General features: G+C 34.2%; 1 protein-coding gene across 2 annotated transcripts in view; it reads right to left on the bottom strand.

The window, feature by feature from the left end:
• Window positions 1–18,202, bottom strand: part of LOC144375089 (ankyrin repeat domain-containing protein 26-like) — a 69,360-nt gene that overhangs the window by 30,383 nt on the left and 20,775 nt on the right. For both annotated transcript variants that reach the window (XM_078038640.1, XM_078038641.1), the window contains exons 5-7: window positions 18,028–18,176; window positions 5,553–5,648; window positions 3,184–3,277 (exon numbers count right to left, since the gene is read on the bottom strand). In XM_078038640.1, coding sequence (XP_077894766.1) covers window positions 3,184–3,277; window positions 5,553–5,648; window positions 18,028–18,176 — 339 coding nt within the window. The remainder of the gene's footprint in view (window positions 1–3,183; window positions 3,278–5,552; window positions 5,649–18,027; window positions 18,177–18,202) is intronic.

Raw genomic sequence — 18,202 nt, 5'->3', positions numbered from 1 at the left:
TCTGAAAAAAATGTGTTCATCTATAAGACTCAGTCTATTTAGTCCTGCATGATTATCATCTCCTTGTCATAAAGTGTTGCCCCCCCCCATTGGGGTTCCTTAGCATTTCAGCCACTGTTCAACTGAATATCTACAAGCTGACTTGTAAATTACTCCTTCCCCTGTCTACCCCTTTGGCTCCTGGACTTAAGGAGATCACTTTTACATCCCCTTAGCATCAACAGTTTATTTGAACCCACAATTATTATGTTCCCTGTGAGAATAGAGTAAAAAGGTGCCAGGGATAGTGGCATTTCTGGAGCTAGGACTCAGCAGAGACTAAAGGAGTAAGGTTACCAGCCAGAGGCAGAAAGTGGGGAGAGCTTAAAAGGCTGTAGCTAGACATAGAGTCAAGCATTAAATGAGTCAGTATTTGAAAATATAGGAACTGGTGAGGAGCAATGCCAGAGCATAGTGAAGGCAAGGGAAGGGATAAAGTGTTAGGCTGAACTCATGAAAGATTTCTGGGTAATTTTAAAAGCTGGCCTTTCACCGTATACAGAGGTTCATGGCACACTTTCATTGTAGCTAGATAGCTCCAAATGCTGGGGGCAGGATGAGTGTGGAGAGGATATGCATGAGCAAAAATAAATAAGAAGGCAGCAGAAATTCCAAATAGAGGAAGGGTGACAAAACCACCCACACATTCATGCTTTTGGATGCAACTCTGACAGAGTACTTGCCAACGTTGCAAAGTTATTGGGTTAAATCATTGAGTACACACAAGAGTGACAAAACAACCCACACATTCCTGCTGAATCAACATGGAGCTGTGTTCCATGGGTTAGCTTTGATAAAGAATATTATAGCTTTTGGGTTTCTGTGTTTGCTGTGTTTTGTTGTTGTTGATGTTGAGTACAGCAACATGACTGAAATATACTGAAGGAAAATATCCACTATTAGTTTAATTAAACATTTAGTTAAGTTTTCAAATGTGTGATTATATTTCCACTTACCATAAATATAATAGGGAATGTACACCTATCAAGTAAAAGTGATTGAGGGAATAGAGATATTTAATCAGAGGAGCAAAAGAGAAACTTTGGGGCATAAATATATAAAATGAAGAAAATAATTTATATGCAGGTGTGTTTAATATAGCCTATCACAATCATTTAATCAATATTATTACAGGTATGCATCCTGTTCCTCTATTTGTCCTACAATATAATAAGTCCAAAGTTGTGATAACAGTCAAGTGCAAAGTATAATTCACTTCCATTGAAAAAAGTTCTCTAAACTGATCAGCTTAGATATGTACTTATTAAAATTATCTATTTTTCCATACCCATGCAGGACAGTGGTGTATCTTCTTTTACTATATCCTCTGGTCTGACCCACTGAAATTTTCTAGATCCACTCATTTGAGAAGACATAGAGACTGTATTTCATAAATAATGTTTAATAAGCATAAAATATTAAAATATGGTAATCCAAAGGAGAAAAGTGAACTGAAATGCCAAAGAATTATCAGATATAAATAACCTTTTATATTTCAAATTCATTGGCATATATACCAAGAATAACAGCATTGATATACAATAAATTAACCTACAAAGTCTGGTTTGGTATATCCTCTTAGACTTTCAAGGATTTTCATGAAATATCTGTCCTATCAGAATTTTAGCCATCTAGAGATGTGGCAGAGTAATTGAGTGTATTCCTAGCATGCCCAAAGCCATGGTTTCAGTAAAGAAAAAAAATTAACTATCTTTTAAAATATCCAGTGTTTCTTAAATACTAATTTTCTCTTCTCAACTACTGATATCAATACTTCCCTATTCTTGGTAGTTATGGAGCAAAGAAATACACAGTGGCTGGTTGCCCCAGTTCTAAGAATTTTCCCCACTTAAAATTATCTCTAGACCTGTAATTCTCACTTTGGTTTGAAGGCAGATATACTGAAACCAGCTGAAATGCAATCTCTGAGTCTTCTTATTACCTTCAAAATTACCTAATTTTGTGCCCTCCCCATTACCCTTCTCTTTGCTTTTCCAAAGCAGTCTCTATATCTGTGGTGTTGATTTTTTTAAAAAATTGTTGTTTATTTTTCCACAACTTTTTCTGCCCAATCAGAAACTCTGTCTTATACAATTTCGAGGGACTGGGTTTTGGTTTAGTGGTAGAGTGCTTGACTAGCACATATAAAGTACTGGGTTTGATCCTCAGAACCGCATAAAATAAAGGTATTGTGTCCATTTACAGCTAAAAATATCTTAAAACTTGATCTGGTTATGCCCTGAACTAAGACACAATGGCTTTTTATTTAGATTTTCTAAAGGGCAGTTTGTTCCTTTTCCGTTTCCAGAATGTGTTTTGTGGATCAAGGAGCATTGGAAACATCTTTGAATGTATTCACAATGTAGAACCAAAGACCTGCTAAGTCAGAACATACATTTTGTACATTGGCCCCACCCCAACATATGATTCACTAAAATTTGAGAATTCTTGTGCATGCTTAATCTTCTACAAATTTCTCTAACTTAACTTGCCCATTTGATGTTTCTTTTTGCTTTGTTATTTTGTTATTGGTACTGGGGATTGAACCCAGGGGTACCTAACTACTGGGCTACATTCCATTCCTTTTTATATTTTATTTAGCGACAGGCTTTTGCTGAATTTTTTTGAGGGCCTCATTAAGTTACTCAGCTGGCATTGGATTCAAAATTCTCCATTTGTAGCCTCCAGAGCTTCTGGGAATGTAGGCGTGCACCATGTGCCTGTCCATTTAATTTGCCTATTTAAAATTCTCCCTATCTTGTCCCCCAAATTGTAGGTGTATTAGAAGTCATTATCTTTCCAGGGAACATTTTATCAGGCCATGATCAATGTTCACCTGCTTCTTTTTCCTTTCCTTTTTTTTTTGGTTGTCTTTAGTCTTTTCTCATTCTTCATTCCCACTTCTTCCCTACCCCCTTACTTATTTCTCAACTTTCCTCTAATCTAAGCAGGTCTGGAAATGGACCTAATAATTCAGCTCCTCTAGGGCCCCTCCAACTTACCCTGTGCTTGCAACTTGATAAGATACACTAATTCAATCTCCTTACTATTTATTATTTTCATTTCTTCCAGTATTAAATCATACTAGTGCGCATGTTTTAAATAAGCATTATATCCAATGATTTTATAATGAGTGGCTCTTACCTTCTGTATGTCCACTTACACCATCTTTTGCTCTTTGATGTGCTTCACCAAATAAATGACCAACATTACTCTGAGGAAGAATCTGAGAGATACTCTGAAAAATTAATAACACTAATGAGTTGTATGAAGATTTCCTAATTCCTATTCTAAAGAGACACCTAATTTTACAGATTTGAAATAAATTTGGACTTAACTAGAGAAGTACACATTGGAAATTGAAATATTTTATATCAGAGTGTCATGTATCCTCTGCAAATCAGCCAAATATTATATTCATTTGTCTACTAACTCTATTAAACCAGGATAGGAAGACAATGGAAAACTACCAACATGGGGGCTGGGGTTGTGGCTCAGTGGCAGAGGGCTTGCCATGCATGTTTGAGGCACTGGTTTCATTTCTCATCACTGCATATAAATGAGTCAAACAAAGGTCCATAAACAACAACAAAAAATGATAATAAAAGAAAACTAACTGATGTGCATATTTTCTATCAGGAAGTAACTTCCTTATACCTAACATTACTCATATTTTACCACTAAAAACAAGAAGACCCTCCACCATATATAACATATATAATATATAATATGTATAATTTATGCAAGTTGTATATATATATATATATATATATATATATATATATATATATATGATGCTACACATCATTAATCTTTAAAACATTCTAATTATAAGCTTTTAGTGCTGAACTAAGGGGCTTTGTTATAGAGACTGAATTATGTCACATCAAGTAGAAAAAAAGCCATGCTCCCACTTTCTTATTCAGGTAAGCAGGGGCTTACAGAAATCTAAATTTCTTTTGATGAATCTTTTACTGATAGAAAATCTAGTTTAATGATAAACTTGTTTTGTAAAGGTTTTCTTTTTTTAATATATGATGGTAGAGTATGCATCAGTTTCCACTCAAGAATAAAACTATAAAATATTATACTATGGTAAAAAGCGTGTATGTAGATGCATACAGTGGTAACTGATTGCACCCTGAATTTGAGACACATCAACTGATGTGTGACTATATAAACATTGGTAAGGGGCAAGCAGTGAAGTGAAACTACAGAGAGCCAATGAACAGATAAAATCCAGAAATATATATTTTTAGAGTAATAAAAGAGTTCATAAAATATTTTATCTTCAACAGTTGTCAGAGGAAAACTGTCTAGGTGGAAGCTCTTCTCTGGTAGGCGCACACAATCTATAATCTCAAGAAAATCATATTTTAAATTCCAGTAATGAGTTTCATCCAGTTGGATTCTGCCTGAGATGTCAATGGAGGACAGGTGCACTGCAGATTCTTAGCAGAATTATGAGTGCCTACTCAAGAAACTTCTTCACTTGGGTGTCCCTTTTCTAGACTTTCTTGATGGGAGATTAGAAACTCTGCATTTATGTTCTTATATTTCCAGTACCCAACAATGACATGAATTTGGTAGGTCAGGAAGCATCCAAAACACAAGTCAGTCTCTATCAGATATACTAATTGAGACACAGATCTGTAGGGAGCTCTGGAAAGCTGTAGTCATGGCTACATGGCCAGCCAAGGGATAGAAATTGAGGTGAGTTTCAATTAAATGTGCCTGTAGGAACTATGTGACAGTGTGTGTCAGGATTGATTCTGGTAGAAAAGTTCCTGCTACAATCTCCAGAGGGGAGAGCTGATCTCCCAAGTCAGGCCATCTCACTATGCTCAGAGGCATGTGAAGGAAGAATCACCACTTCTTCAACTGAAGCAATTATAGTCACTTCCTTGGTGATTCACCAAGGGGGTACCCCCTTTAGAAATGTCCCATTGCTGCAACTCTGTTTTTGAGATATCAGAATCTCTTGCATGTTTAATCTCCAAGACACAGGGACTAACTCTCTTTATTTGAATTGTAGATACCCACACTTTTGGTTCAGATTAACAGAGATGTGTTGAAAAATCTGAGCGGAAGGAAGTATGATGTGCTGTTTTGCCACCTTATGGAATGAAGGGCAGTGGGGACATCTCCATGTTAAAACTGGTGTTTAGAGATTAGTAACAGGAAAGAAGATGAGCTGTGTGTGGTTTTCTGGGGTAGAATATTTTGGGGAGTGCTTGAAAAGGTCTTGTGAAAAGCTTGTTTCCTGCATCTCCCATAACCAAGCACAGATCCTGCATGCAGTCCACCTCTACCATGCTTAGAGAAAATGAAACCAAAAACCACAGAGACTTGGAGTCTTGCATGACCCTGAGCTCACTAAAAGAAGTTGGAAATTAGGGTTTTCAGCACAGACAGACTCACATGGTTTATGTGTGAGAGTTTTGTTGATAGCTCCTACTATAGCCAGAGTCCAATCCTCAGGTCCACAAAAACCAATATTGTGAATGATTTACCTCTTCATATGAAAATGGTCCTATAGCACTTCCTGGTAGGCATGGGTGAAAATTTTCCACATCCAAGACTCCACAATCAGTACTGGCCTGTTTGGGCTAGAATTGAGAAGAAACGAGTACAACTGTAGCTACTCCCCAGAAACACCCCCAAAATGGTTAATCTTTAAACTAGAAGTTGGGAAAGAAACTGTCTATATTTGGTTTACATCAGATAAGGAAATCATATATTTTTCTTGGCATTGCATCTTTAAGTGGCTTTTCTTATCATTTGTTTTTCATTTTCTAACTTACATGATCTTTTAACTTTCTTTGTACTTGTTTTCTTATTTTTCATTGGTATTTGCACTATTTTTATTCTTCATTTTTTCCTTATTCTCCATTTTTCTATTTCACCACTTTTTTTCTATATATTTTAGTATTAATTTTAGAATCACTAACACATACATTTTGGGCATTATTTTTTATTACCACTTCTGCATTGGTTTCTGGAGTTGTAGAGACAATTTTTAAAAGTTTTTGTTTTGGTCATAAATCAACATGTGTTTAGCTCCTAACTTTTTGATATTAATGATGGCTATTATTTTCTCTTAAAGTGCTTTGTGTTAATGGTCCTAGCACTTCTGTCAATGAGTTGGGACTTTGAAAATAGATCATACATTCTGTTCAGGGAATACCTGAAGAGAAATCTACTCAACAAAATGATCCACATCTAAGAGGGGAATAGAAACCTATTTGAACACCTGCACAAAACTCTGCATGTTAAACAGGAAACATGAGAGAAAAAGACAGTAAGACACTACACAAAGTGATTAATTTCCCAATAATTTAATCCACATACATTGATGTGTAGGATATGCTGAGCAAAGAATTCAAAAAATTTATTATGAAAATAGTTCAAGGAACTAAAGGATTAAAACATGAATTAATGAAGGCAATCCAGGTTTTGATAGAACATCTCCACAATAAGAGTTTCTGGAAAAAAAAGGAGAGAATTCAAGCTCCCATTCACCTGCCTCTCGCAGACAAACCGCTGTGACTCAACACTAAATGATCCCACTGAAACAACTGGTCAGCCGTTGTGAACCTACGGAGGTTAATACCAACCAATCCTTCATAGGCACTGGCCACAGGATTGAGATGGGGCTTGGGAGAGCCAGTCAGGGCCCACCTGTTGCATGGGTCACCCGGCAAAGGGAACGAACTGACGCCATTTGCATAGGATACCACCATGACAGAGAACTGACATCACCAGAATGCGGTGGAGGAGATAACTTCATTAAAACCAGCGGTGAAAGTGACATCTTCCCTTCCCTTCTAATACCTTTCCTCCCAAGCATCAAATAAATTCATAGGAGTAAACAGTAACTCAGCAGTCAAACAGAACAAGAAGTAACATGAGTAGCATGAAAAAGCAAGGAAGAAAAGGAGTACAAATAATGCAGGAAAGCCTAAATATTCAGAAGGACCTAAAGGCATCAGAAAAATGGCCAAATAAAGAACTCAAGGAATACCTTAGACCGATGGAATGAAATCTTAAAAAGGATATGAGACAGCAAATTCAAACAGTGAAAGAACACATTGAAAATGAATTACAGAAACAGATAAAAGAAGCAAATAAGCATCTTTATCAGAAAATAGAGATTATTAAAAATTCAAACAATAATTCTAGAAATGAAGGAAACTATAAACCAAATTAAAAACTCAAAGGAGAGTATCACTAACAGAGTGGAGCAAGTAGAAGCCAGGATGTCAGATAATGAAGACAAAATATATCATCTTGAAAAGAGTCTAGCCAACTCAGAAAGGCTGGTAAAAATCACAAGAAAAACATCCAAGAGATATGGGATAACATAAAAAAAAAAACTTAAGAGTCATCAGGATAGAAGAAGGTATAGAGGTTCAAACTAAGGGAATGAGCAACCTTCTGAATGAAATAATTATAGAAAACTTTCCAGAAATAAAAAAAAAACGGATATACAAACTGACCATGCATACAGGAAACCGAGCATACAAAATCACAGTAGACCAATGCCAAGACACATTGTTATGAAGATATCCAATATAAGAACAAAGAGAAAATATTAAAAGCTACAAGAGAAAGGAGGCAGATTACATTCAGGGGTAAACCAATAAGGTTAACAACGGATTTTTCATCACAGACGCTGAAAGTGAGAAGATCCTGGAACAACGTATTTTAAACACTGAAAGACAATGGATGCCAAGCAAGAATTTTGTATCCAGCAAAATTAAGCTTCAGGTATGACAAAAAAATAAAAATCTTTCATGATAAACAAACGTTAAAATAATTTGCAGCCAGAAAACCAGCATTGCAAAGCATCTTGAGCAAAACACTACACGAGGAAGAAATGAAAAACAATAACCAAAACCAACTATGGAAAGTACCTCAGTAAAGACAGAGGGTTGGGGGAAATCTAATCATGGAGAAAAAAAATAAATTAAAAAAATGATAAATAATCAAACATGGCTGGCAGTACAAACCATATATCAATAGTAACTCTAAACGTTAATGGCTTAAACTCTCCAATAAAGCGACATAGGCTGGTAACATGGATTAAAAAAACAAATCCAACAACACGCTGCCTCCAGGAGACACATCTGATTGGAAAAGACATACATAGGCTGAAGGTGAAAGGTTGGGAAAAAATATACCACTCACACAGTCCACATAAGCAAGCAGGGTTGGCCATCCTCATATCAAATAAAATTGACTTCAAGACTAAGTTAATCAAAAGGGATAAGGAAGGACATTATATACTGTTAAAAGGAACCATTCACCAACAAGACATAACTATTATCAATATTTATGCACCAAATAATGGTGCTACAACATTCGTAAAACAAACTCTCCTCAAGTTCAAGAAACAAATAGACCACAACACAATAATTATGGGTGACTTTAACACACCTCTAACACCATTTGACAGATCCTCCAAACAAAAGTTGAATAAGGAAACTATAGAACTCAATATCACAATCAATAGCCTATACTTAACTGACATATATAGAATATATCAACCATCATCAAGTGGATATACTTTTTTCTCAGTAGCACATGGATCCTTCTCAAAAATAGACCATATATTATGCCATAGGGCAACCCTCAGTAAATATAAAGGGGTGGAGATAATACCATACATTTTATCTGATCATAATGGAATGAAACTGGAAATCAATGATAAAAGAAGAAAGGAAAAATCCTACATCACATGGAAAATGAACAATATGTTACTGAATGATCAATGGGTCACAGAAGACATAAAGGAGGAAATAAAAAATTCTTAGAAATAAATGAAAATACAGACACAACATATCTGAACCTAAGGGACACAATGAAAGCAATTTTAAGAGGGAAATTCATCACTTGGAGGTCATCCCTCAAAAAAAAAAGAAAAAAAACAACAAATAAATGAGCTCACACTTCATCTCAAAGCCCTAGAAAAGGAAGAGCAAAACAAGAACAAATGTAGCAGAAGGTAAGAAATAATTAAAATCAGAGTTGAAATCAACAAAATTGAAACAAAAGAAACTATTGAAAAAAAAGACAAAACTAAAAGTTGGTTCTTCGAAAAAATAAATAAGATCGACAAACCCTTAGCCATGCTAAACAAGAAAAGAAGAGAGAGAACTCAAATTACTAACATATGGGATGAAAAAGGCAATATCACAACAGATGCTACAGAAATACAGAAGACAACAAGAAATTATTTTGAAAACCTATATTCCAATAAAATAGAAGATAGTGAAGACATTGATAAATTTCTTTTTTTTGCCATTAATTTTTTTTTAATTTTCATTTTTTTATTGATTGTTCAAAACATTACAGAGCTTATGATATATCATCTTTCATACATTTGACTCAATTGGGTTTTGAACTCCCCAAATACAAATTGCAGACTCACTTCTATTACATACTCACATTTTTACATAATGGCATATTAGTGACTGTTGTATTCTGCTACCTTTCCTATCCCCTACTATCCCCCTCCCCTCCCCTTCTCTCCTATCTTCCCTCTCTACCTCCTCTGTTGTTGTTCAATTCTCTCCCTTTTCCCCCCTCCCCCTTGCCCCTCATAATCTCTTATAAGTTTGTGTATCACTGAAGGTCTCCTACCATTTCCATATGCTTTCCCTTCTCTCTCCATTTCTCTCCCCCCATTCATCTTAGTTTACTGTTAGTCTTTTTCTCATGCTCTTCCTTCCTGTTCTATTCTTAGTGGTTCTCTTTATATCAAAGAAGACATTTGACATTTGTTTTTTAGGGCTGGGCTAGCTTCACTTAGCATAATCTGCTCTAATGCCATCCATTTCCCTGCAAATTCCATGATTTTGTCATTTTTAGTGCAGAGTAATACTCCATTGTGTATAGCTGCCACAATTTTTTTATCCACTCATCTATTGAAGGGCATCTAGGTTGGTTCCACAGTCTAGCTATTGTGAATTGTGCTGCTATAATCATTGATGTGACCCAGATTGAGTCAGGAGGATACACACAATTTGAACAGACCAATATCAATGGATGAAATAGAAGAAGCGTTCAAAAGACTACCAACCAAGAAAAGCCCAGGACTGCATGGATATACAGTGGAGTTTTACAAAACCTTTAAAGAAGAATTAATATGAATACTTTTCAAGTTATTCCAGGAAATAAAAAAAGAGAGAGCTCTTCCAAATTCATTCTATGAGGCCAACATCACCCTGATCCTGAAACCAGACAAAGACACTTCAAAGAAAGAAAACTACAGACCAATATCTCTAATGAACCTAGATGCAAAAATGCTCAATAAAATTCTGGCGAATTGGATACAAAAACACATCAAAACAATTGTGCAACATGATCAAGTAGGATTCATCCCTGGGATGCAAGGTTGGTTCAATATGCGGAAATCAATAAATGTTATTCACCACATCAATAGACTCAAAGATAAGAACCATATGATCATCTCAATAGACACAGAAAAAGCATTTGACAAAGTACAGCATAACTTTATGTTCAAAACATTAGAAAAACTAGGGATAACAGGAATTTACCTCAACATTGTAAAAGCTATCTATGCTAAGCCTCAGGCTAGCATCATTCTGAATGGAGAAAAATTCAAGGCATTCCCTGTAAAATCTGGAACAAGACAGGGATGCCCTCTATCACCACTTCTATTTAATATAATTCTCAAAAAACTGGCCAGAGAAATTAGAGAGATGAAAGAAATTAAAGGCATAAAAATTGGAAAAGAAGAACTTATATTATCACTATTTGCAGATGACATGATTCTATACCTACAAGACACAAAAGGGTCTACAAAGAAACGACTAGAACTAATAAATGAATTCAGCAAAGTGGCAGGATATAAAATCAACATTCATAAATCAAAGGCATTCCTGTATATCAGCGACATATCTTCTGAAATGTAAATAAGGAAAACCACCCCATTCACAATATCCTCAAAAAAATAATAAATTACTTGGGAATCAACCTATCAAAAGACATGAAAGATTTATACAATGAAAACTACAGAACCCTAAAGAGAGAAATAGAAGAAGATTTTGGAAGATGGAAAAATATACCCTGTTCATGGATAGGCAGAACTAACATCATCAAAATGGCGCTATTACCAAAAGTTCTCTATAGGTCTAATGCAATTCCAATCAAAATCTCAATGGCATTTCTTGTAGAAATAGATAAAGCAATCTTGAAATTCATATGGAAAAATAAAGACCCAGAATAGCAAAAGAAAATCTAAGCAGGAAGTGTGAATCAGGCAGCATAGCGATTCCAGATTTCAAACTATACTACAGAGAAATAGAAACAAAAACAGCATGATATTGGTATCAAAACAGGTGGGTGGAACAATGGTACAGAATAGAGGACACAGAGACTAATCCACAAAGTTACAACTATATTATATTTGATAAAGGGGTTAAAAGCATGCAATGGAGGAAGGATAGCATGTTAAACAAATGGTGTTGGGAAAACTGGAAATCCATATGCAACAAAATGAAACTGAATCCCCTTCTGTCGCCATGCACAAAAGTTAACTCAAAATGGATCAAGGAGCTTGATATCAAACAGAGACTCTGTGTCTGATAGAAGAAAATGTTGGCTACGATCTACATATTGTGGGTTTGGGCTCCAAATTCCTTAATAGGATATCCATAGCAAAAGAGTTAATAACAAGAATCAACAAATGGGACTTACTTAAACAAAAAAGTTTTTTTTTTCCTGCAAGAGAAACAATAAGAGAGGTAAATAGGGAGCCTACATCACGGGAACAAATTTTTAGTCCTCACACTTCAGATAGAGCCATAATATCCAGAGTATACAAAGAACTCAAAAAATTAAACAAGAATATAACAAATAACCCAATCAACAAATGGGCCAAGGACCTGAACAGACATTTCTCAGAGGAGGACATACAATCAATCAACAAGTACATGAAAAAATGCTCACCATCTCTAGCAGTCAGAGAAATGCAAATCAAAACCATCCTAAGATACCATCTCATTCCAGTAAGATTGGCAGCCATTATGAAGTCAAACAACAACGAGTGCTGGCGAGGATGTGGGGAAAAGGGTACACTTGTACATTGCTGGTGGGACTGCAAATTGGTGCGGCCAATATGGAAAGCAGTATGGAGATTCCTGGGAAAGCTGAGAATGGAACCACCATTTGACCCAGCTATTGCCCTTCTCGGACTATTCCCTGAAGACCTTAAATGAATCCGCTACAGGGATACTGCCACATCAATGTTCATAGCAGCACAATTCACAATAGCTAGACTGTGGAACCAACCCAGATGCCCTTCAATAGATGAATGGATAAAAAAATGTGGCATTTATACAAAATGGAGTATTACTCTGCACTAAAAATGACAAAATCATGGAATTTGCAGGGAAATGGATGGCATTAGAGCAGATTATGCTAAATGAAGCTAGCCAATCCCTAAGAAACAAATGTCAAATGTCTTCTTTGATATAATGAGAGCAACTAAGAACAGAGCAGGGAGGAAGAGCAGGAGGAAAAGATTAACATTAAACAGAGACATGATGTGGGAGGGAAAGAGAGAGAAAAGGGAAATTGCATGGAACTGGAAGGAGACCCTCATTGTTATACAAAATTACATATAAGAGGTTGTGAGGGGAATGGGAAAAAATAAGGAGAGAAATGAATTACAGTAGATGGGGTAGAGAGAGAAGATGGGAGGGGAGGGAAGGGGGGATAGTAGAGGATAGGAAAGGTAGCAGAATACAATAGTTACTAATATGGCATTATGTAAAAATGTAGATGTGTAACCAATGTGATTCTGCAATCTGTATTTGGGGTAAAAATGGGAATTCATAACCCTCTTGAATCTAATGTATGAAATATGATATGTCAAGAGGTTTGTAATGTTTTAAACAACCAATAAAAAAATTTTAAAAAAGGAGAAAATTTGAAAATAATACATTTGTTATTAGAAGTACTGCCAATGTACTACATCAGATAGATGAAAGAATGTTAAGGCTTGAAGACAAGGTGGATGATGTAGAACTTTCCTACAGTAATAAAAAGGAAAGACTTTTAAAAGAATATACAAGCATTTTACGACCACTTTAAAAGATCAACTGAGACTAAGCTCTTGAAGGAAGGAGTGTATATACAAACTGAAGGCATAGAAAAATTATTCAGTGAACTAGCACCAGAAACATACCCTTATTTGTGAAAATAATATGTACATCAGGCACAGAAAGCATTTAGAAGGCCAAATAGATATGGCCGAAAAAGAAACTGTCCACATTATATTTTGGTTAAAATTCCAAATTTCAGAGCTAAGAATGGTTTTTACAAATTCAAGAGAGAAGTACCAAGTCATTGATAAATGGTAATGTACCTGGATAACTCTAAGTGCCTTTATGTATATTAATGATGCACTAATTAAAACAACTACAAATAAATACAAAAAAAATCAGTAGAGAAGAAAGATAACAGAGGTAGGCAAGAAGGGAGAGTACTGGCGATCAAACTGGAAAAGTGTATACCAATCTTGTATGATTATTTCAAAATTAACCCCAATATTATATATGAAATAATTATCTAATTAAGAAAAAGAAGTAAACAGTGAGTAAAACTATAGAAACTGCATGAACACTTGAAGAATGAATAATACAATTGCATAATCAAAGGGTCACTGATGAAATCGGGGGTGGGGTGGGGAAGTTTTAAATAAACATCAGACCCATGTGAGAATCAAAACACAATATGGGATATAGTAAAAACAGTTCTTTTTTTTTTGTTCTTTGGTTTTTTCTTTTCTTTTATTGAGAAATTGTGTGTGTATGTGTATATAAAATAATGGGATTCAGTATAACAAATACAGAAATGCACATAATATATTTTGATAAATCTTACTACCCAGTACTTTTTCTTTCCCTCCCCATGTCTCTCCCCTAATGTACCAAAAGCAGTTGTATGAGGGAAGTTTATAGCAATAGCTACCTCCATTTAGAAATCTGAGATATTTCAAATTTAAAACCTCATGATGCATCCCAAGGTCTAAGAAAAACATTAATTCTAAAACCAATACAAAAAAAGAATTAATAAATGTCACAGCCAAATTTATAAAGTAGAAAGTTAAATTTAAAAAACCAACATAGTACTAATGAAACAAATAGTTGGTTGTTGAAAAGGTAAATAAGATTAATAAACCCTTAGCAAAGGTAAATAAAAAATAAAGAGAGAGAGAAGGAAGATACAAATGAATAAATCTAGAAACAAAAACAGAAATATAACAACAGATACCACTGAAATCCAGAGGATCTCTAGAGAGTGTAAAACTAGTATTTCAATGCATAGGAAAATCTAGATTATATTAAAGACTCAAATTGCAATACATGAAAAAAATCTAGAAGATATTGATGAAATATGTCCTAAAATTTTTGAATCAAAAGGATAGAGAAAAACAAATAGCTCAATACCAAGCAATTAATTTGAAGCAATAATAGAAGCCTCCAAGGCCAGAGGTGAATGCATTGCTAAATTTTATCAGATATTTAATGAAGAACTGATATTAATCCCCCCATTACATGTAAAAGCAAAGGAAAGATGCTTTCAAAGCAATTCTGTAAAGTATTACCCTGATTGGAAAAGTGAATGTGGACAGAACAAGGAAAAAACTAGAGACCAATATCCTTGAGGAACAAAATATAAAAATTCTCATAAAAATCTTTGCAAACCATATTCAGCAGCACATTACAAAATAACATACAATGTCAGGCATGGTGGTATATGTCTATATTCTCAGAAAGGTAGGGTGTTATTTCAGGCCCACTGTAATTTCAAAGCCAGCCTGGGAAAATTAGTGAGACCTGTATCAAAGTGAACAATAAAAGGGGCTGGGGGTGTGACTCAGTGGTACTGTGGTCCTGGTTTGAGTCTCTAGTTTCATATACAAAAAAAAGTACAAGCTGATTTTGCTCCAGGATAATTCAATAAATGCAAATCAATGGAACTAATACACCACATATAGAATCAAGGGCAAAACCAAATGATCATTTCATCAGCTGCAGGAAAAGCCTTTGACAAATTCAATGGCCCTTTATAATAAAGCTCTGAGGAACTAGAAATAAGAGAAGTTTATAACAAGATAATAAATACCAAGTGTATCAAACCCAAAGCCAATTATACTTAATGAAGAGGAACATTTTCTCTGAAATCAGAAAAATACAAGGATGTTCATTGCCACCAACCTCACTAATCACAGTACTTAAAATTTTAGACAAGAGAAAGAAATAAAAGGGATTCAAATAGAAAACTTAAAATTGTTAAATTATTTTTATATGCAAATTATATAGTCCTATTCTTAGAAGACCACAAATGTCATAAGAATTCTACTTCCAATGAATAAGTTCATCAGAGTAAAATGATACAAAATAAATATATATATAACAATAAATTGTCTATATACCAATAGCAAACCTGGAGAGAATAAAGCAAGGGTAATAGGTCATTCAAATAGCTTTAAAAATAGATAGGAATAACCCTAGTTAAGGAAGTGAATGTCCTCTTCAAGAAAAATTACAAATTACTGAAAAAGAAACTAAAGAAGACAACTGGAAGTAGAAAGATCTCTACTTCATGGAAAGGCAGAATTAATATTGTGAAAATGGCCATATACCATAAGTGAATTATAGATTCCATGCATTCCCATTCAAATTCAAATGATATTGTTCACAGAAATGTGGGGCAAATACAAAACAAATAAAACTACTCCTAAATTTATATGGAAGAAAAAAAATGACTTAGACAAAGTGATGCTGATCATAAGAGCAATGATGGATACACCACAATGCCCAATTTCAAAATATAAAACAGAGCCACAGTAATAAAAACCATGGTCTTGGTGAGAAGGAAGACCCATAGACCAATGAAATAGAAGAGAAGTCAGAGAGCCAAACCCACAGAAGTACATTCATGTGATTCTAGGCAAAGTTGCCAAAAAAATATTTTGGAGAAAAGACAAAAGACATTTTAGAAATAGTGTTGGGAAAACTAGATATCCATATGTAAAAGAAAACTAGATGACTATTTTCTAACACTGTACAAGAGTTCATTCAAAAAGGACTAAAAACATATGTACCAGACTAGAAGGTTTACAACTGCTAGAAGAAAATATATTCAAAACACTTAAGTATGTAGGCAATGACTTCCTGAATAGAGATTCCTACAGCTCAGAAAATAATAGCAACAATGGATAAGAGAGAGTGCTTCAAACTGAAAAATTCCTGCATAGTAAGTGAAACATATTAACAGTATGAAGAGGTAGCCTCCAGAATTGGAGAAAAGCTTTGCCAGCTACTCTTCTGACAGAAGGTTAATATCCTGAAAATATTAACACAAACATCTTAACACCAGAAACACAAAAATCTTCTCAATCAATGAGCAAATTCACAGCTGGTTCTCAAAATAAGAGATATAAATGGCCGACACTTTGGTTAAAAAATGCATAACATCTTTAGCAATCAGGGAAATGTAAATCAAAACAACATCAAGCCTCCATTTTCCACCATTCAAAAAAGTAATCATCAAGAAAACAAATAATAGTGGGAAAATTGAGGAGAAAATCTCTTATACGCTATTGGAAATTTGTATGAAGGCTACTCAAAAAACTGAACATAAAACTACTTTATGATACAACTATACTACTCAGTACTTACAGGAAAATATTAAAGTCAGCTTACTTTAGAGATATACATATGCCCATCTTTACCATGACACCATTCAAAATAGGCAAGTTAAAGAATCAGGCTAGATGTTAACAAAAAAAAATGAATAAAGAAAATGTATTATATATACACAAGGAAGATTTTTACACATAGAAAACAACAAAACTAAATCCATTTTAGGAAAATGAATGGCATAGGGAAGCATAATGTTAAGTAATATAAACCAGACTCAGAAAACAAGTATTATATATTGCTCTCATATAGAAAACTAGAGGTAGAAATGTTCAACATGAAAATAGATGAATAATAAATTTTATCCATTAGCATACATAAAATTGGGAGTATGGATAAAGAAATGTTAAAGTTAGTATTGGGGGAGTATAATTGATCTATATGTATGTACAAACATGCCACCATAAAAATTTTGTGTAATTTTTTTAAATTAACCATCTTTTTAAAATTTTCAGAACTTTATTTATTTTTTATTTATCATGTTCATTACCACTATTACTTGTTCTGTTTAGATTTATATTTTCTTTGAATAGCAGTTATATATATATATATATAATTGATTTCTTTTTAGTTATATGTGACAGTAGAGTTCATTCTGATATAATTCAACAAGCACTAACCATCAATAAATTAAGTTTATATTAATTGATACTAAATATAAATTACTTGAAGGTTTAATAAGAACAGAAGTAAAGAAACTATTGATTTTTAAGTGTCTAAAATATGCCTCATTTATTTGTTTATTTCTCTATTCATTATAATCACAAAATTATTGTGATGGTAATCCCACACCCTGCCTCCTAGTCATTCAAGAATGTCAAGAGTAAAAAACAGACAAATATGACACATTGTTCAAATATCCAGCATGTACTTCCCCAAATATTCCTATGTTTGGACTAATATTGAGTTGCTACTCTTATTAATTTCAATATTTCTTATTTTAAGTATCAGCCATCTTGACTCTCTTATTCAATCTGGATACTTATCTTGCTCTTCATATGCATCCCCTTTTCTCAGCTTCATATTTATAAAGCTGTTCTTTTGGCTTCTTTTCTATTTCTTTCTTTCCATAAGGGCACACCAAAGAATTGTTTATTCCTGCCACATTCTGTCAATGTTAATTCACCTGTTGCTATCCTTGTTTTCTATTGTAATTTTGTAGTCTTATTTCTTTCTAGCATTTTTGTCATCATGGAAGATGATATGCAAAAAAAAGAAAAAAAGAATGAAAGAGGTTTTAAAAAATTACCTTTGATTCAGGTGATGAAAAGAAAGGACAATCATTCTTTATTCTGATTGCTTGCACAAGTGTTTCAACTACATCCTTCTTTTGACTGGCAGGGTTACTGTTGTCAGGTAAGTTTCCACTCTTTTGGTTCCCAGTGTCATATTTTACTTCTAACAATAAAAACAAAATAAATGAT

The sequence above is a fragment of the Ictidomys tridecemlineatus genome, chromosome 2 (assembly GCF_052094955.1).
Source record: "Ictidomys tridecemlineatus isolate mIctTri1 chromosome 2, mIctTri1.hap1, whole genome shotgun sequence".
Lineage (NCBI taxonomy): Eukaryota > Metazoa > Chordata > Mammalia > Rodentia > Sciuridae > Ictidomys > Ictidomys tridecemlineatus.
The sequence above is the reverse complement of the archived record's forward strand: the minus strand, read 5'-3'. Positions and strand labels throughout refer to the sequence as shown.